The sequence below is a fragment of the Engraulis encrasicolus genome, chromosome 16 (assembly GCF_034702125.1).
Source record: "Engraulis encrasicolus isolate BLACKSEA-1 chromosome 16, IST_EnEncr_1.0, whole genome shotgun sequence".
Lineage (NCBI taxonomy): Eukaryota > Metazoa > Chordata > Actinopteri > Clupeiformes > Engraulidae > Engraulis > Engraulis encrasicolus.
In genome coordinates, this window is record NC_085872.1 from 18,020,321 (window position 1) to 18,041,425 (window position 21,105).

General features: G+C 41.5%; 1 protein-coding gene across 3 annotated transcripts; it reads left to right on the plus strand.

The window, feature by feature from the left end:
• Positions 1 to 2,252: 2,252 nt before the first annotated feature.
• cop1 (COP1 E3 ubiquitin ligase) lies at positions 2,253 to 20,364 on the plus strand. Of its 3 annotated transcripts, none has more exons than XM_063218920.1 (20): positions 2,253 to 2,879; positions 4,076 to 4,135; positions 4,308 to 4,405; positions 7,368 to 7,432; positions 7,525 to 7,644; positions 7,732 to 7,800; positions 7,917 to 7,976; positions 8,982 to 9,058; positions 9,953 to 9,998; positions 10,116 to 10,227; positions 10,338 to 10,473; positions 10,966 to 11,109; positions 11,443 to 11,551; positions 13,584 to 13,665; positions 14,202 to 14,318; positions 14,440 to 14,557; positions 14,682 to 14,806; positions 15,526 to 15,686; positions 18,951 to 18,998; positions 19,135 to 20,364. In XM_063218920.1, the coding sequence occupies exons 1-20, from the start codon at positions 2,542 to 2,544 to the stop codon at positions 19,150 to 19,152; spliced, it is 2,103 nt and encodes a 700-aa protein (XP_063074990.1). In that variant the 5' UTR covers positions 2,253 to 2,541; the 3' UTR covers positions 19,153 to 20,364. The 3 variants fall into 3 exon arrangements, with proteins under 3 accessions (XP_063074990.1, XP_063074991.1, XP_063074992.1); XM_063218921.1 differs by having other exon boundaries at positions 18,954 to 18,998; XM_063218922.1 differs by having other exon boundaries at positions 9,956 to 9,998.
• Positions 20,365 to 21,105: the final 741 nt, after the last annotated feature.

Here is a 21,105-nt window from a genome sequence, read left to right on the forward strand (position 1 = left end):
TGATTTTCTCTGTATGCCAAAACAATAAATAACCTTTAAAAATGGTTTAAAGGGACACTGTCCCATTTCTGGAAATACGCTTTTTTTACACCTTCCCTTGAGTAAAATAATAGGCTTTTACCGTTCTCCTGTACTTCCAACCGTTTTCTAGTTATAGCAGTGCACATTTCACCTCCAAGCTAACAGTTAACATTGAGTCCTATGAGACCAGTTAGCCGCGAGCTGGTCTCATAGGACTCAATGTTAACTGCTAGCATGGAGGTAAAATTTGCACTGCCATACCCAGAGAACGGTTGAAAGTACAGGAGAACGGTAAAACCCTATTATTTCACTCAAGGGAAGGTGTAAAATAAGCTTATTTTCAAAAATGGGACACTGTCACTTTAAGATCCTATTTTGCATTTGTCTAATATCTTGCTCTTCACTCGCTCGCAGATGTGATTAAGTCGTAGCGTAGATTATTGTAGGCCTACTAGTCCCCACTTTAGAGTAGGGTCAAAGGGAAAGCTTACGCATCAGATGTTGTCAGGCATAGGCCAGAATAAAAAGATCGAGGTAGTTTTGGACTATGTTAAGTTACTGCTATATTTGAAGAGCTGTGGGGTCACTGAAAGCCCTTTGAAGTAGGCCAGAGAAGGTAGACTATTGCCTCTTTTCCACTGCCGGTTTTCTGGTAGGCCTACAGCTCGAAACCACGCGACTCGGCCGCCACTTTTTGCTTTAGGCTACGACTGAGCTGTGTTGTGCCTATTCGAAAAGCAAAAAGTGGTGGCCGAGTCGCGCTGTGTTGAGCTGTAGGCCTACCAGACAACCGACAGGAAAAGAGGCATAAGCACCTTATTATCCACAGTTACAAGAGCAGCACCATTACTGTTTGGGTATCAGTTGTTAGTGCTAAATCATTCAGAAGGGCAGTGGGCAGCCTAACAACAACTAGCAGACCGGAAATCCTGTGGAAGCACAAAAAACTCAGAAAGCATGGCGCGTAGTAATACATGGGTTTCACGTTTGCAAACAATCCCTGGCTGCGCGACCCTGGCTGCACACTGTTCAACCTCTAATTGTTGGAAATCGCTGTCGGTCAAAAAATGAGCTCACGTGGTTGGCTGCCAGTATCTTGCCCCTCCTCAAAACATCAATGTTTGAAAACGAAAAGGAAAAGGGGGAAACTTTGTGATATATTTAGTTTATTTCGAGAATTCATGCTGCCCATTTACAAATGTTACCTTTTCCATGAATACTAACCATCATCAAATTCTAAGCATTAATTCATTATGACTGGGAAAATGGCACTTTTCATATATGAAAAGGGGGGTCTCCATTTTCTGCCATTTTGAATTTCCAGAAATAGACATTTTAGCTGCAAAATGCACTGTGCTTTGGTCATAGCCTACTAGTAGCCTTAATATTAGTTTATTATTTAATAAATATTCACGAAAGGATCAAATTTAGCAGTAGACAGCACAGTTTCAATGAGCAGTTTAGCTGCAATAGCTTATCTACTCTGGCCACCACCCTATGTCTATCACCATCCTATGTCTATCAGACTGAATGACACCTATTGCAATCAAAACAGCGTCAAAGTGTTTCGAATATACATGGATTCTAAAATTTGTTTACAACTTGACTGCGCGAAACTAACTGAGCACAACTCAACCTCTGATTGTTGGAAACCGCTGTCGGTCAAAAAATTTGCTCACGTGGTTGGCTGCCAATGTCTTGCCCCTCCTCATTGTGTTGATAAACACGGAACCCATGTATACCCTACATTTGATGAAAGAAAGAAAGAAAGAAAGAAAGAAAGAAAGAAAGAAAGAAAGAAAGAAAGAAAGAAAGAAAGAAAGAAAGAAAGGGACTGTGAGCAGCTTAGGTCTTAACATGTGACTAGGCTATTACGGTATTATTAAGCAGTCGCTTTGCAGTCGCTTTGTTGCTAGGGATAAAAGTGCCTTTACCTTAATTAATAATAAAACGCCTTTACCAGAGATTCAAAGAGTGTTATCCAGTCTCTCTGCCTTTAGGCCTACCTAAATTTTGATAGGCCTACCCAGAGGTCAGTGGGTCTACCACACTCCTAAAACTTGCAGTAGGCGAGCCAATAATGGCTCTGGTCAGATAGTTCTACATTCTCCTTTACACTAGATGGCAGCAAATACCACTGTTGAAATAACAACCCTTCGATAATACGTAGAGCGTAGAGGAAGTTGTCGCATGCTACTGGGTAACTAAATATTTTAGCGTAGCTAGGTAGCTAACAGACGAAGTTGTGCTGTGGGATTTTGTCAACAGAGCATCATACTAGTGAATGTTCTCACGATTTTACCGGCGTTGGCGGAATGTTACCTTATCGAAGTACCACAGCACTTCACTAAACAATTAGTAAAGAGGTTGACATTACGGATATATCGGATTCAAACTTCTTAACGAGTTATTTAATCCGAACGTCAGCTACTCGGTTATCTCGGAGATCACCGCCTGGATGGAAGAATAGAGCAACGCTAGCCTTAGCTTTTCAGCGGACTTGAGGAGCGGCTTTGAAAAATGTCAAGTAGCCGACAGCCTCACACGGGTGGGGGGTCGGGCACAGGCCCTGGGACAAGCAGCAGTGCCAGCGCGGGTAGTACGAGTAACGCTGCAAACGGGAGTAATTCTGGAAATGGAGTGAACTCACGAACTATGATAGCGGGAGGTGAAGGACTGCCCGTATCTACAATTCCCTTTCAATCTCCAAGAGGCAACAATCTAACACCACTTAGTGGCAGACCTAGCTCTTCCTCTGGAGCATCAAGTAGTATTAGCGTTAAAAGGCGACGTTCAGAAACGTACTTGTGTAATGGTCTTATGAATTCTTATGAAGACATGAGCAATGACTTTGTGTGGTGAGTTATTTGTTGTGTAATTTCGCCAACCTCTGAAAAGTTATCAAACCTAAACGGTTTCCCAGGCTGCTAGCTATGCAATATCACTAGCTTGTATTGGGTGGAAGTCGTGCAGCTAACGTCAGAGATATCTGAAATTCCGTAGAACTCTATCCTGCTGTCAAGAGGTCAAAAATATCATGTTCATAATGTAATAACTATACAATGTCCGAACACAAATACAACATATTCAATGTCAAGCTGGGCATATAATATAAAGACACCGTTGAGTGAAACTCATAATTTATCTAAGCTAGCAAGCTATCCCTTGAATTCATAGCGACGTAGCTCGACATAATCTAAACACCAGCTCAGAATAGTTTTCCACTAGCTTCTGTCTGTTGTAATCGCCATATAAGCTCCCCTTGCAAGTAAAAAAACCACACTGGCTTTATACGCTATTTGCTGAGTAATGTCACAAATGTACTGAAAGTTATCATAACTGTTTACGAGGTAGCTAGCTATACGACCACTGCTAAGTGGAAACCGAGGAGCTAACGTTAGATCTCACCCTGAATCCCCATAGCTGGTTTTGGAAATAATAACAATAATAGCGCCTTTCAAGGAACCCAATGTCGCTGAGACATAGAACTAGATACCTAATGTTATGTAGAGTGCGGGTGAAGTTAAAGTTACATGTGCTACTATTGCAGTCTCTAACATTGCATACCCTGATTGAATATAAACATTGGCTAGTAGATCTTGGTCCTGAGAGAAACTGATAGCCAAGCCATCATGCTACATGCTGGGTATTATTACTCGGCAGCTAATAATAATAATAATAATAATAATAATAATAATAATAATAATTAGCATCAATAAGGCGATAATTGGTTTATAGGCATTAATTACATCTACAGACAGACATTTGTTTCTCAGCATGACCTGAAATAAATTGACGTACATGTACATAGAAGAACATGGGGATGTCTTTGTTAACCAGCTACCAACTAAAGTTGTGCAGCTAACTGTTAGTTTATGTTTTTATTTATTTATATATAGTAGGTGTGCTACTCTAAACAAATAAGATTATGCATTCTTTGAGTCACCGATTTCTCATAGTTATTTGCATGTTAGATTTGCTTGTTGTTTCATGTATACTTTTGAAACTGAAGTCACAAAAATTTAACAACAATGTATCTGTGTTGTCTTCCAAGTCCCATCTGTTTCGAGATGATAGAGGAAGCACACATGACAAAGTGTGGTCACAGTTTTTGGTAAGTCATCGATGTTGTCATCCACATTTATGAATGCTTCGATATGTTTTAGTGTCTCAGTAATTGCCCTGTATAGGTGTTTATGTGTTTGCTGTTTATTCTGGATGTGGAGTGTCGAGTTTGATTCTTTCATTAAGATACCCCCCTACATTTTCTTTCTACTCTGGTGTAGTTTCAAGTGTATCCGTCAGAGCTTGGAGGACAGCAACAGATGTCCGAAATGCAACTACATAATCGACAATATGGAGCAACTGTTCCCTAACTTCCTTGGTATGTCTTCATTAACCTTTTTCCTCACCCTACCTCACTCTCCACCATGCCCTGTCTTCAATAGAGGTCATCATCTTCCCCTTATTAGTATTCGGTATAGAGGCACAGCATTCAATTCTGTATGACAAATTACATTTACCTGTAAAAGTTTCTATATAAAGACCTTACATGACTTTGTGGCAAAATCAAAGGGATCCAGTCTCTGTGTCTCATTTTATGCACTTGTGTCAGTGCACTAATGGTTGGTGCACAGTGCACACAGTGCACTGAGGTCTTCAGTGTATAGTGTCGTGGAAAAAGTTGAGCACTATTCACTGTGCCCTCGCTGGAAGTGACGGCTGAGCATGGCATTAGCTCGCCAAAATATTGGTTGGCTACTGTTTACAATGCACAGCGTCTCGTGCTTGTATTTACATTTCCTTCACCCCAAAGGGCAACAATCACACATACAATACGTGGGTTGACATGGAATGGTTGGTGTCTCAGCAACATTACAGATTTAAGAGACTGTTGACCAAACTCTTCTACTGAACTGAATGCCACGTTTCCTCCATTTTGTTGTCAACATGGCGGCCGTTTAGTGTGTGCAGTGTCCATCGTTCAAGCACTGCGTTTTCCCCATTGTTAGGGCATCATCCGGGCGCTTTCAGTGCACTGACTCAATCGAAATGTTCAGTATGAGTGCCCTAGACACTGAAACACACTGCCCGAAGTCCACAAGTGCGTGGATTGAGACACATTTTAGTGTTATTTACTGATGATACAAAAACACGTCACATACTCTCTGTTGATATTGTGACACTATTCAGTTTGGTTTCGGTGTCATGATATGAATTATGCTTGTTGCTTGTCACAACATGTCAGTTTATAGCTTTTTCAAGGTCATGACCATACTCTATGCAACACATGGTGTGGATCATTATGATTGATGCATATAGGTTGTTTGCTGCGTCTGGCTTTAAGACAAAGGGTTCAAGTGTTAAAACATTTAGAAAGCAAAGCTAGACATAACATGGTAACGACAAGGCAATAACAAGGAAAGAAAGGTGTCTTGTCATCTGAAATTGGAATATGTGTAGATTTGACTATGCTTGGGGAACATTTTTGGAACCAACACGTTAGAATGTGTGGTGGTAGCCCGGTGCATTAGCTGCTCCGTTTGGTTTAGTCAAGTCATGTGTACTTTATTGTCAAAAATCTATGTAACAGGGTTGGCACAGAAGTTTCAAATCCACACACACACACACACACACACACACACACAGTGTGCAATAAGAAGTCTGACATACTGTTTGACAATAAATACACACACACACACACACACACACACAGCAGCAGCAGACGTACAGTCAGTGGTCATACTAGTAAAGTGAAATGTGTAGATCTGTATACAAGTGTAGGTTATGTATTGGCACACATTCCACGTTATTGGATGCTTTCTGCTTCAACCAATGACTAGGCTACTGCTTGGATGTGACCCCTGTATGGAACAAACTGGTGTCTAGTGTAAAGCATCAGTGCAGGGAAGTAACGATTGAGCATGAGTCAAAAATATGAAACAATTGATGTGGATTCACCATCTTAAATCTGTGCATCTAAGGGACACAATTCCACAGTAAATGTTTTGATTGTCGTCACCGCACAACTATGCTTCAGTAGAATATTTATGAAGTTTTGGGCAGTATTTGTTGTCTGATTACTGCATGGTATGGACAATCATCGTTATTTTTAACAACAAAACGTGATACTAGAGAAAGTACAGGTTTTGTTGAAGAAAAAAACGATCTAGGGGGCACAGCTTTCAAAACTGACTGGGTCAATATGGGCTTATGTTTGCACTGCAATAATAACCTCTTGCCAAAATCAAGTGCATGCCTACTGTCAGGTCAGGACTGACAGTTCGTCAAACTGCTTCTATAGTCTCGTACTCATCATCAAAGTGTTTCTGTTTTTGTTTTTTTTACACCCCCTCTTCATATTTAAGGTTTGTTTCTGCTTGACAGCATAGATTTGTAAAGCGTGCCCACCTGTTGGAGCACGGTTGTAGGTTTCTTGACCAACCAGTTTTGTGAGAGTGAGAAGTCTGCACACTTAAAATCCTTTTTGCTGTCTTTTATTATTTCATTTCAAATAATAAAAGACAACAATAAGGATTTTAAGTGTGCAGACTTCTCACTCCGAAAACTACAGTCAGCCTTTGTCCTGCACCTTTTCCTGGGATGTGCACAATCTTCGCCTTCAGATTTTAGAACAACCAGGACATTGAGCACCATGTATCACAATGGGTTAGGAAAGCTCATTTACATTCCTAAAGCTGTAGTGGACATAACCAGACATAACATTGCACAACAGTGTAGTGTTGAACAAAACGGTTTCCTTCCCCTCTCAATGACCTTAACTACTGGTGTGCATAGATAAACACTAGGAGGTGCTACAGCACCAGCCTCTTTGCCCTACTGGACAAAAAAAGTCCTTTTGAAAAGGGTGTGTGTGAGTGTGAGTGTGAGTGTGAGTGTGAGTGTGAGTGTGAGTGTGTGTGTGTGTGTGTGTGTGTGTGTGTGTGTGTGTGTGTGTGTGTGTGTGTGTGTGTGTGTGTGTTTTTGTTTTTGTTTTTTTACCAATGTATGGCCTTACTGTATGGCCCATGTTGCCTTTGTCCCGATATGCCCCCTGCAACCTCCGACTGCACACACCTCTCCCCTTGTCAACATGAATGTGCACAGCGCACCAAAACTAGACAGATTCAGAGGGGCGTTACTCCTTGCAAATCTGTTTTTGTTGCTGCTGAGACGGAGGGGTACTACAGCCAAAGTGCTACCATATAGTCTGTTCTACAGGTATATTGTCAGAGGTTTTGGTGAATTTAGATTTCCTAAGAGTAGTTAGATTAGTTTCCTTACATTGCTGTTGGTCTCGCAATGTAGTATGTCTGCCTAACATTTGTGTTTGTGTCTTTGTGCAGTTAATGAACTCATTCTGAAGCAGAAGCAACGGTCAGAGGAGAAGCAACTGAAAAGAGATCTTCCTGTAAGCACGCTTCCTGCAGTGATTTTGTGAGAAGTATCTTAATTCATGTATCTTAAAGCATGTATCTTAAAGCACATCTACTTTCCTTGTAGAATGGCGATTCGTTTCCCTTTTCTTATGATGTTCTGGGTGGGGATCAAGAGAGTATGGACTTGGCGAACGTGAACTATGTGCTGGAAATGTTTCAGCAGAAGAAGCAGCAACTGGAAGCAGTAAGTGATGCTCAATTTTTCAGGGCTTCAGTCATATAATCAGTTCATTTTTCAGTTTTATTCACTGACTCATTTACTCTCTTGTAGCAGTCAGAAGCGGCGCATCGCCAAATTTTGATGGAATTTCTTCAAGAAGCCAGAAGAAATAAGAGAGAGGTGGGTTATCTCATTCATTCAAGTCTTTACTTTCACTTGAGCACGTCAAGTTCCAAATGTTAACGACTTTCCCCTGTATTGAATCTGGGATGTTGTTGTGATGTATTATTTTTCAGCAACTGGACCAGTTACAGAAGGAGGTGAACTTCTTGGATGAAGACATCAAACGAGTGGAGGTAAGATATATCTTTGAATTTATAGTTTGAAAATGGTGAGTCTCCCCCACTTCACAAAATCTGTTCATCTCATTTGTTTAATGGTTAGTCTGCCTTGTGACTGATATTTTACTTTATTTTCATGCATGCACCTAGCTGTGGTTAATATTGTAGATGCGCCTTTTTGATGCTGTGATTGATGTGCAAAATGCAAGTATCATACCCTGAAGTGTGTGTGTGTGTGTGTGTGTGTGTGTGTGTGTGTGTGTGTGTGTGTGTGTGTGTGTGTGTGTGTGTGTGTGTGTGTGTGTGTGTGTGTGTGTGTGTGTGTGTGTGTGTGTGTGCGTTGATCAATGGTACCTCAGCCAAGGAGAAAGATAGGGGGTGGAAGGGTGGGATTCGAACCTGTAACCTTCTCATCTGAAGTGTGGGCACTGGGCAGTCATGGCCAAGCGGTTAGGGCGTCAGCCTTGTAGCCCAAAGGTGTACAGTTCGACTCCCGACCCACCATGTTGGTGGGGGTAGTAATTAACCAGTGCTCTCCCCCATCCTCCTCCACGACTGAGGAACCCTGAGCATGGCATCGTCCCGCCGCACTGCTCCCTTTCGGACTGTGCAGTGTGCACTTGTGTGCTGGTTCTCACTGGGTCACAATGGCAATGGGAGTTGGAGGTTCCCAGTTGTGCTTCCAGGCTTTCACTTCACTTATCACTAGTCCACTGCTGCCCCATAAGACAACTATGCATTGTATTATACTTTTTCACCACTAGATGGGAGACAATACCACACAATTGCTTGGGGAACTTTAGAGTTCACAAGCTGGCATTGTCATAATTATTTCTACTTTCACTTCAACATTTCTCTATTGTTCAGGTTGCTCTACATCCCCTAAGAGTTGATTGGTTGTAGATGGGGATTTGTTTGTGGAATGAATCGTGTTTTTTGTGTTTTATTGAAGGTGAAGATGGCTCATTGAACTTGTTTCAATTTCATCTCAATATTTGTCCTGTGTTGAAATCTTTGCAGGAAATGGGTCCAACATATTCACAACCAAGTGAGAACTGTGTAGAAAGCACCGATAGAATTCATCCTGTCGCATCAAGGTGAGAAGTAGAGAAATGCAGTTGACTCAAGGTTTAATATTGCTGAATTTGCCTTTTGCCCCACCCCACAGACTGTTTGGCTGTTTCTGGCAACATTACCCAAAAACTGATTGAATGTATATGTGGCGGAGGTCATCTTGCACCTGTTCCTCCCCCTCGGGGATGGAACCTGCGACCTCGTCAACTACAACGGTCCGGCAATGGGAGACACAGTACGATACTGCTGGACCAAGAGACCAGTCTCCCAGTCCAAAGCCTGATGAGGCTTTGGGAGGGAGGTTTACTAACGTTCCACACCAACTCTGCTAGTTGGCCTCCGTTACATATACTAAGGCCGATTCCCATTTCTAATTTCTACCCCTACCAATACTCCTTCCCCTTGCCTTTCTACCCCTTCAACAATCACCGGATGACACTCTCATAGCATTCAAAAGCAGCCCAACTATATTGCTTGTAATTGCTCGGGTTACAATGTTTAAAATTCCTACACAACATCCATGCATTATTCCATGTTCATAGCATTTTTTTCATCTGAGTTTTATGGAGAAAATGACCATTACACGTTAGGACAATGTCAAACTTTATACATCATTTATCACAATAGAATTGGGCTCTACGCATCATCCCTCACCTTGCTGGTGCATCACAGTGGGCAAACATCACTGGAAAGGAGAGGCTGGAGCACACTGCAGCTTAGTTTTCAAGACTTTATTCTGTGCAAACACCCGACTAACGTTTCAGTGTTGCTACACCGTTTTCAGAGTCTCAAATCTCAAAAACTAAGCTGCCGTGTGCTCCAGCATGTGTTTCTCAATCATTTATCACAACTAGACTAGACAAAAATGTAAAATTGATTGTTTTTGTTTTTATCCTTTAATGTATTTCCCTTCACAGTAGTCCTGCAGAGACAAGTCAGCCTCCATTTGGCCGGGGTTCTAAGGTAAAGGCACACAGTTGCCCTCATTCTTCACTCATGGGGATATGAAATAACAATTGGTGTTTTGTCCATTTTGTGCTGTTTTTGCATACTTGTCTTATGAAGTGAAATGTTTTTCAGGGGAAGCGACAAACCTGGTACAACACCACGTTGGCATCAAGACGTAAAAGACTTACTGCTCACTTTGAAGACCTGGAGCAATATTATGTCAACAATAGGATGTCTCAAATTGGTAATTTTACTGGATATTATACCCATTTCTTGAAAATGTTAAAATTCTTCTAATTTTGTTGGTTTCCTAAACACACATGTGCTTTATTGTTGTGTTCACTATCCTTATAGATGACAGTAAAAATGCTGATCAGTTGGATAATTTTATGGAGCTTCTCTCAAAATTCACACGGTACAGTGCAATCCGGGCCCTGTCCACGCTGTACTATTCAAGTGACCTCTACAACGGCTCCAGCATTGTCTCCAGGTACAGACTATTATTGTGTTGCTTCTCAAATGCTGATATCATATCACCTAAATGGGAGTCCTCATTGTTTACTTGAGGGATTCTTGTAGCAGGAGTTGCAGGGTATTCTCTGTGCTGTGAAATGTTTTTTTGCCAGTGCATTCCAAAGTTCTTGTTGACTGCAGTATTAAGCATTAAGAATTAAGCATTACGAAAGAATTAAGAACATAATTTGAATGTAAGTAACTGGTAATGTGGCTTTCACATATTGAGGACTTTTTCTAGTGCCTGCTGCTGTTGTATTCCAAATATTGATGGCATTCAATGCCAGTTACAGCCAGCAGATGGCAGTGCTGTCATGGAAAGAAATACTCATAGCTGGATCCAATATGATAGTAATATGACAATGGATCCAATATGAAAAAGACAAAATAATCTTATCTGGGAAAACAAATGCAGTTAATCTTTCTTATTAATCTCTCTTTGTCTCTCTCCTCTCTCCTTTTCCTGTAGCATTGAATTTGACCGTGACTGTGATTACTTTGCCATTGCTGGTGTCACCAAGAAAATTAAGGTGTACGAGTACAGCACTGTGATTCAGGATGTGGTGGACATCCATTACCCAGTTAATGAGATGACGTGCAACTCCAAAATCAGGTGAGTGAGCCTCCTGGATTTGACAATACAGTTATTGTTACTGTTGATTTCTTAATACGTTAAGAATTCTTGCACAGCTCCTTTGGTCAGGTGCGTAGGAGTGGGACCCCTGGGTCACCAACTTTAAAGCAAAGAAAGCTCCCGCATACTGTTCACATTTCCATTGTTTTGCATTGTTTACTGTAACGTTTTGGTCTACTGACCTTCTTCAAGCAATTCAACCTGAATTTCTTTCTTTCAGTAAAGCTTTCTTTGCTTTACTGTTGATTCCTTAAAATGTGCGTTCATTCTTTGTTTACTCAATCCCTGTTCCACCTTTCTTCTCCCATGCAGCTGTATCAGCTGGAGTAGTTATCACAAGAACCTGTTGGCAAGCAGTGACTACGAGGGGACAGTCATTCTCTGGGACGGCTTCACTGGACAGAGGTCGAAAGTGTACCAGGTAGGCCACAGACCCACTGGCAACCACACAGAGATAGATTATCAAGGGTGGGTTGCTGAGTAAATTAGATGCTCTTCATCCCTCCTGCCTGTTGTGCTAGTGACTGAGGTCAATATTCGCCACTGACCTCTCAGTCGGTTGCTCTTTCCACTGTAACTTCTCAGGCTTGCCTTCAATATGACAGTTATTTATTTAATTTTAGAACTAGTCCATCTAATGTGAGGTTGATAACTAGATGTATGCAGGGTGCGATTTGCTGGGGGGGATGGGGGGGATTGTCCCCCCTTCTGGTTTTTATCTCTGCTGGAAAATATGCTCGCGAATAGGCCTATCAAAATAAACTAACAAAAATGTTGACATGTAAAGCAAGTTGTGCCCGTTTTCTGCAGTGTACATTGCACTCACTTTCAAAATTGCCAGACGTGGTGGAAGCTTTAATGTTCACGAGGTCCCCGACTGCCAGCAAATATGCAGCAAAGTTGCGTTCGGAAATTAGTAACCTATCCTAATGCAAACGACCTGCGAAAATGAAATAAAAATAAAATCAAATAAAAAACAACCTACCCAACTACTTGGCTAGTGCCTACAAACATTGCCTACAAACATTACAACAACAAGTGCATTGCACAGCGTCAGTGGGGGAGCAAACGAAGGAAACGTTAAAAAAGACATGTGGTTTGAAATACGTTGCTTCCAATTCCCTACTGTTCTTGAGTGGCTACGCAAAAAGACGCACCGACAGTTGCGAGAGGCGCCCTGTCCTGATCACTTTCCTCGGGTTTGTAGACGAAAGAGGAGCGCGTTGCGCTAATTGATGAGGTGCCGTATTGGATGCAGAATGCAAATGGCAAAAAAGCAGGTGCTCTAGGAAGGAAGGTGCTTTAAAATGGAGCAGAAAAGTTGAATTAATGCACCACAATCAAATAAAAGACCGCATAAGGACCTATAGGCCTATGAAACCAGTCATCTGTGTGCAACAGTGCGTCCTGGCAATCAGGGTGAACCAAACCTATAGGCTAAACGCGGCTCTTCTGTTCTGTTGTAGGCTATACGCTGCTTAGAGGGAAATGCTTGCAAACGGAGCATAAGGAGATTGTAAGGGCACAAACAAATGAAAGACCCCAACAGGTGATGAACTAAGCTACTTGAATTAAGACTGCGGTATGAAACCGTCACCTGTGTGCAAACGTGCGTCCTTGCCATCAGGAAAACTGAAACTGTTCAAGTAATTCTGTCTGCATGTTAGGCTATGAAACCGTTGTGCCTTGATCGTAAATCTAAGCTACTGTCAAGGCAGACGGAATGGGTGGAGTAGCGCCTGAACATGCAATGAATTTGTATGACCCGAAGTTTGTAGAAAGTTGCAACGCATGAGGACAACACGTTGAAGTAGCCCCCTCTGCCTACACTCGGTGGGTATGTCTAGGCTTAGTGCGCTTGGGATTGTGAGTGACTGAAGTGCTTTTGCCACACGAAATAGACTACAGATATTCCCCCTTGGCGATTTCAGTGTAACATGTTTGCGCAAGAGATGTCCAACTGCATTACAAAAAAAAATCTCAATGAAGACGCATTGTCTTAGTGTCCGTGTCTGTGTTGGAGAAAAAAAACTCCCTGCCCCTTTGTTTTCGACTGTGTTATTCATCATCCAATATTGAGCTGTTAGTCGTATTAACTTCATTTTGTGACGTCACGTTTCATGAAAAAAAAACATCCCCCCCTCTGGTTTTTTGACAAATCGCACCCTGGATGCATGTATGCATTTTGAATTTAATTTGTGCATTTTTATTTTATTCTTACGCTCAATTTTTTTTTCCTCTCCTTAATGTCTCTCCAAGTTGTAAACCCATGGTAGATTCCTGAATCAAAATGCACACCAGGGAGTCCTCTTTGCTTGGAGAGTCATTGTTGGGGCCTTCCGGTTGCGTTTCTTCTCTGCGTGCCTGTGCATTATATTTAAACTCCCGAGACTCGCTAGGCCCTTCAGATGTCTGTGTGTTGTGTCTAAACTCATTTGCCACGGTTCCCCCAGGAGCATGAGAAGAGGTGTTGGAGTGTGGATTTCAATCTGATGGACCCGAAACTCCTGGCTTCCGGCTCAGATGATGCGAAAGGTGGGAGGAAGATCATTTTCCACTCGATCTCAACAACACAAGGCTTCATTTACTGGTGCTGGGGTGGGGGTGGGTTGGAGAAGGTGGGGGGGAGCTTGCAGATTTCTCCTGCCTCAGGCAATATTGCAGGATTTCACAGCCTCAGAACTGGTATTCTTCTTACCGTTCTTGTCTTCAGCGCACAGGCACTGACTATAATTTCAAATTGTGTTGTGTGACGAGGGGGAAGTATTTCAAAGAGAAACTGGGAAGAAAGGGCTGTCGTTAGAACTCCACATAATCTGCTAATTTTCTGCAATTTAGAATGATTTGATATTAATGAAGACAAATACCTTGACAAGTAGTATGTTTTCTTGCTCTTTCCATGCCTACTTGAGAGTTTTTTTTGGAAACACTCAATTATAAGCAACATCTTAGTTAATGAACCATTTTTTGTTATTGGATGTCATGATAATTTATCATAGGATAGTGGTAAATTTAAAAAGGGAACTTCGTAACACTGCTATGAATTAATGACATTGTTTCTGTTTTTTTAGTCAAGTTATGGTCAACCAACCTCGACAACTCGGTGGCAAGCATCGAGGCCAAAGCAAACGTGTGCTGTGTTAAGTTCAGTCCTACGTCCAGATATCATCTTGCCTTCGGCTGTGCAGGTACTTATTATCATCGCCATCAGTTATAAATCCCTCCCTTTTCCAACAGTCATGGATGTTTACAGAGCAGCTTCGAAAAGGTTCCTTACATGCTAATGTGCTTATGCTAATGTGCTTGCAGATCACTGTGTCCACTATTACGATCTGCGGAACATTAAGCAGCCAATAATGGTCTTCAGGGGACACAGGAAAGCTGTTTCCTATGCAAAATTTGTCAACGGAGAAGAAATAGTATCCGCGTAAGTAACACAAGTCTTTAAGCATTGTTCTGTGTTGTATAGCATTAAGCTAAGTTATTCTTATCTTTATTTCTCATTCAACAACAAAAACCTGACCTTCCCCTCACCCTCATCCCTGTAACAGCTCCACAGACAGCCAGCTTAAGCTGTGGAACGTCAACAAGCCTTACTGCTTGCGCTCCTTCAAAGGTCACATCAACGAGAAGAACTTTGTGGGTCTTGCCTCCAATGGAGACTATGTAGCGTGTGGTGAGTAGAACATACCTCTCCTGTCCGGTCCTTCCTCCAGGTCAATTAAATGTCAACAAGGGCCAATTTTTCAAATTCCTCCTAGTATGAATTATAGTTGCCAACTGTCAATGAAAAAAAACGGGACACTTCATTGAGGTGGGGGGTCCGGGGGTCCTCCCCCAGAAAGTTTTGCCTTTTTTAGATGTCATTTCCTGCATTTTAACGTCCCATGTCCCGTTTCACTTCGATACGGAACTCATACTTTTATCTCTAAATTCCGAAAAATGATTCCATATGTCAAGGGGCTTGTGGGGGGCCAGAACCTTGCCATCCAAGGGCCGCATCTGACCCCAGGGCCGCCATTTGAATAGCCCTGCTCAAGGCCCAGCTGGCACAGGCATGTGTGCTGCAGGGTAGCTTAGACCCTGGCACTGAGCTAAGCAGCTCTTCCTCCTCGATTAGGGCAGGCGATGCATGATGGGTGTTTAGCACCGAGGTCATCCATCAGAGTCTGCCTGCTGGCACCGTGGGGAGGAACTGTGTGTTTATTAGATAGGCAATGGGAATATTAGCATCATATCATGGGGCGTCTTTTACAGGAGATGGCTGGATGTAATGGGCTCAAACCAGCACTGACGGATGCCTTTGATAACCCACTTCATCACTGACACTGGTGCCTGGTGGTTGTTCTTTTTTTTCCCCACCCCTTCCACTACACCCACAATCCCTTTCTGCAGGAAGTGAGAACAACTCCCTTTATGTCTACTACAAAGGGCTGTCCAAAACGTTGCTGACGTTCACGTTTGAGACCATCAAGGGTGTGCTGGACAAAAATAAGAAGGAGGACGACACCAACGAGTTCGTCAGTGCAGTGTGCTGGAGAGCACTGCCAGATGGGGTATGATATGTTCCGAATAATAACACACGGACATGTTTGACATGCACATAAACAGGTGTTTAGAATTTGATTCATATGAAAGTAACGTTTAAGCACACGTTAATGTGTGCTTATTTAGTTTATTAACTGACTTTATGTGGTTGATACCCTTCACTTACGTAGGTGGGCTTGGTCAAAATCCCAAGAAAAGGCATGGCGACAATATTTTAAATGATTATTCTAATATGAAAATAAGAGGCACCTATCCAAACAATACATTGTAATATATTCTAAATTGATAATTGTACATTTTTAAAAAATTTATCTGGAGACTCTCCAAGGGTTTTACATAATAATCAACATGGTGGTTTATTTGAATTGGGGTGTAGAATGTCTGCTTCCTGCCCTCCGGCTACTGGTATTGGTGCAGCACTGTGCAGTCACACACAAAAACACTCAGACAAACAAAAACAGACTCCATTCTGGATTCGTGCCATCATGAAGGTTGTATCAGGGTTGGGAGAGGGTGGGCTCAAAACCAGCATACATCGATACTTCATCTGCACTGCAGTCAAAGTGCCAGTGTTTCCCATACATTGAGGAAACTATGGCGGCCCGCCATAGTTTAAATTTGGCCGCCATAGTTTAAGAAAATGTAAAAAAAAAAAAAAAAAAAAAAAAAAAAAAATTTTTACTTTTTAAAAAAAAACAAAAAAAAACGATATCCGTTTTTGTTAAAAACTATTTGAATTACGATTTTGAATTTCCTTCGCATTTTCCTCCTGGAGTAAATACATCCTATAGACTCTGTATTGGTTAGATAAGTAGGAAGTGACCGTAAGGGTATTACAGTTGATTCATGTGTGCACACGTGTAACATCGGGTGAGTAAACATGTGCGCAACGATGCGTTATGACACGCCGTATGCGAGGATCTTCGTCCAAATCGCTAGTCGCCAGCATCATCGCTAACTGCGTTTACATCGCGTGCCGCGTGTAAGGGAAATGTTAGTTGTTGACATGTATGGAATTCACTTCAATTTGTGCTGTTTCTTGCTTCAGTTGTGGACAAAACGATTGGCCAAACTCACAATAAGAAAGCCTTTGCTGTGCTACTGTCCCAGAGAGCTGAAAAAAAAACCTTCATGGAAGAAGTCACACTTAACAGGGGTGTTAACCAATACCAATCCAATGAGTTCTCTCATTGCTCTCTCTCTCTCTCTCTCTCTCTCTCTCTCTCTCTCTCTCTCTCTCTCTCTCTCTCTCTCATAGTAGCCTACTATTTACCCATAACAAATGGTGAATTTCTGAGCCCTTTTTAATTTGTAGCCTATACCACTGAAGGCATGATAATGCTTCATCATATTTTAGAAATAGGGCCTATGTGCCTTTTATATACCAAATGTTTATCATTTTGAAATTGTTTCAGTTGTTTATGACTTGTGTATGACTGAAATTATCTCTGCATATCAGTGCTGCATTGCTTTGTAAAGATAGGCTATTCAACACACTTTAAAAACACACTGAAAAGATACGGCCATAGTAGCCTACTGAAAACATTTTGTTAATAATGGTGATTAATAAATGGTGGTCTTAAATTTTCATACTGACATCCTTGAATTTGACTTGGTAGATCACGGCAGACCATCAACTTCAAAAGTAGATCTTGGTTAAAAAAAAGGTTGGGCACCCCTGCTATAGAGAGAACCACAAGTGCTTGAAAGACAGGGATCAAAAGCCTAGTCCAGTTGTTGTAGTTTACTTGGGTTTGGGAGCAATATAAAAAAACCTTCAGAGAAGGGACAGTTGGGATGAGTTTACTAACACTCCCTAGGCTTTGTTTTACAGTTGTAATGAGTTTGGTGACAGACCTTCATTGACACAGCAGAGGAGACATCGGGCTGCATATATAAATTAATGTGTAATGAATGTGAATATAGACATAAATGTGTAATATGTTGTTCAGCACTTTTAATGGGAGGAATTTGGAAAAAACTGGCCCTGTGACCAGCACCCCTCATGTAGAATGTGTACGCCTACAGATATGTGTGGGGGAAAAGGCATAGCCTACCCTCTAAGACCCTTTTTTGTCTATGCGTTAACAATTTCACAGTGCTCTTAAATTCTTATCTCTGCTCCTATTTTGTTTTATTATTGTTTCCCAGACCCCTGCATGAGGGACGAATGAAACTGTGTTGTAAACAGAAATTATTCACTGTACTGCATTTTTTGACAATGACAATGTACTACTATTATACAAGTCATGGGTAAAATCTTATGTAGCCTTATTTCTCAAAATATAAATGGCTGAAATATAGGCCCAGGCCTACAGTTTCTCCATGCGCCAATGTCATACTGTAGTCATTGTTTTGCCGTTTTGCATTTACGCTGCAAGAATACCCCCCCCCGCCCCCCCCCAAAAAAAAAAGGCTCGTGTGAGAAGACACACCCCCCCCCCCCCCCCCCCCCCCCCCCGCCCCCCCGACAAAATAAACCCCGGCTGCCCCCATAGTTTCCAAAATTTCTGTGGGAAACACTGAAGTGCAAACATACGGAAATGGATGCTAACTTCCTTAAACGCCCCATTTCCATGTTGCATAACAACATGTTTTTTTCATTTTTAGCTCAGCTCGATATGCATGTGTATAACCACACCACATCATGTGGAAATGCAGAACAGTGATTTAGGCGCTCAGAATTGCTCGCCTTCCTCAAACTTGCACAACTGCCAATAAGGCAAGGAAGGGGATTTGCTTGTGTGCATAACCTCATGGTGTGCCACTATATGTGAGGGTGAGAGTTAACATTTTTGTGTTGGCATATTAAAGTATGTTTCCTTACACTCTAGTTTCTGTACAAGGGAAACGGCATTAATTACGATATGAAATGGCTTTTACGTTCCCTCCTTTGCCTTTCAAGGCACCTTATTCACAACTTCCTGAAGTGTTTTCATCTCTAGTAATTGATATTGTATAATAATCAGAACAAACAAACAAACAAAAATGGATGGGTTGTAATGTGGAGGAGAGGAATGTATAGGTATGTAGAGGAGTGTATATTGGAGTACATGAATAGATATGTGTATATTTAGTGTATGTGGATGTCTGAGGATGTTCATGTGTCTATGTGTGAAAAATGTGTCTACTGTATATGTATAGCAAATGAGACGTGTACTACAATATCTAACCTGGTGGAATTGAACAATCTGATGTGAAAAGAAATATCCCAATGGGGCAATAAAGAATCTAATCTAATCTAATCAAAAACTTTCCTTTTTTTTCTTCAGCAGGAGTCTAATGTCCTGATAGCAGCCAACAGTCAAGGAACTATAAAGGTTTGTTCTTCCTTTTGAATAATTGTTGAGATTGTAGAACATTCCATCCTTCTACATATCTAACTAAGAATATTGTGATTTTATTTGTATGGATGTTCTCTGTTGTTGAAGGCGGGGTTTTTTGTTCTCTGCCTAGGTACTTGAGCTTTTTTGACAGCCATCAGACCTTGCTGATCCTTAGCGAAAACTGCTCCATGCTCAGCTTTGGAAGGCCAGATACTGGAATGGTGTTGTTCGCGTGCACCCAAAAAAAGCAACCCTTGGACAGGTTGTCAATGAGGAGGAACACTGCAGAGTTTTGATAGCATCTATGATTTCCTTGGGACAAGACTGATTCTGGTGTTGGCGTTGTGGATTTAGACAACAAACGATGATCCCCCTCTGGATCAAACGGAAATGGATTTGGATCACTAGAGAACTCTCCCCTCTTTCCTTGATGAGTCTATATTGTGAAAAAGGTCCTTTCTGAGTGAACATCACAAAAATCAACTGAGGTGACTGGATGTGCGCAACAGTCGGCATTAAAACCTCTCACCTGAAGAAGGAGGGTCCGCCCTCAGCAGAACATATGGGAGAGTTAAGGCCAAAGCACAAGAACAGACAACAGTGACATACTTGTTTCTGTACAGGTTATCGGTCGAGCAATGCTTCTTTTGTAGCCTTTGTATTTGTAGCCTATTTGCAGGCTATTTGTAGCCTTTTTCTATTTTATTTCCCATTGTTTTTGATGTATGTCAACTACATTCTCAGATTGAAACGTTGGTTCTCTCCTCTGTTTTCCACTTGGCTAAGCTCTCTGCAAGGTAGGGAAAGTTTTATCACATTCTTAGCACATTTAACTTGTGTATTCATATTTTCAGCAAATATTTTTTTAATATCCGATAGCATGGCTTTTTTGTCATGACGCATGTGCAGTCAAAAGTGTTTTCTACTCTGGTTAATTAGGCTCATTGGGGGGGGATGTATCAGCTATAGAATAAACCTATTGAGGTTACAATTCAGACAGGTTTCATTCTATCTGATATTGCAGAGTATAAAATGCTCGACCATAGACTCCCAAGGTTTGTGAGTTCACTACATGATTTTTCAAATAAAAAAGAATAAAAAACTGTTCCACGATCAATTACAACACAGCTGCTCCTTCATAATTGAGACTGGTATAAGTGTTATTTATTTTTGTAATTTATAGAGCATCTTTATGAAGTGGTCCCGAATTAGCCATTGGTTCTCAGAGAACAGCCTTTGTCCTTCCGTATGCATATTTGTTTCTTTCTTTTCCACATTTATTCCTATCTGTGTCTTTCCATCTTCCCACTTAAAACTTATTTGCAATTGAATAAAGATTGACCTCATTCTGTAATGGTCAGTAGCCTACTGTTTGTCTAGTCATGATTATCGTCACTATTATTGTCTATTGCATCTATGGTCGCCTATGTATTTTTGTCAATACAAACAGAAGGTTGAGCGTCTTTTTTATGGTTGCAAAGGTTTTAATTTGATGGCGCCACCATCAAATAAAACCTCTTTTTTTTCTGAAACATTCAAACACAAGCATTAATGTCCTGACGTCCTGAGCTGGCAGTGGCTGGAGAGGCAGCGTGATACTGTCTGTTTTGGTCATGGTATGTTAATGTGAAAAGATGTGTGGGGGTGCACTGATGTAAGGAGTTCCGTTGGAAGCACACTGGGATTCGGTAGTTATGGGTTAGTCTTGCTGTTAGCATTCAGGCTTTGATGGTCTTGGCTTTAAGATGTGCCTTTTCAGATGAAAGAAGACCATGTTTGTTCTCCTGAATGCTCTAAACAATTGTGTAATTTATGTGCAGCCTTCTGTGAAGCTACCCCACAACACTTCATAAATTACTGACATAAAAATTGTTGACAAAGGCCGGGTAGAAAAGACACCATGCTGTCCCATTAACAATCTTGTGCACCCCAGTTGTAACACGGTGCAGTAGGAAATTTTGATTAAGCATGTTGGAGTGAAAATGCCTTTCTCTTTTTTGTCAGTCAGTCAACGAATACACAGAACGATGATCATTCTATGATGACACAGGAAAAGGGGCAGAAGTTGAGTCAAAGGTCATAGCAGGACGTGTCAAATTTC

Coding starts and splice junctions, on each gene's coding strand:
- cop1 (XM_063218920.1), top strand. CDS start 2,542: ATGTCAAGTAGCCGACAGCCTCACACGGGTGGGGGGTCGGGCACAGGC. Junction 4,136..4,307: donor AAGTGTGGTCACAGTTTTTG/GTAAGTCATCGA, acceptor ACTCTGGTGTAG/TTTCAAGTGTATCCGTCAGA. Junction 11,110..11,442: donor ACGTGCAACTCCAAAATCAG/GTGAGTGAGCCT, acceptor TCTCCCATGCAG/CTGTATCAGCTGGAGTAGTT.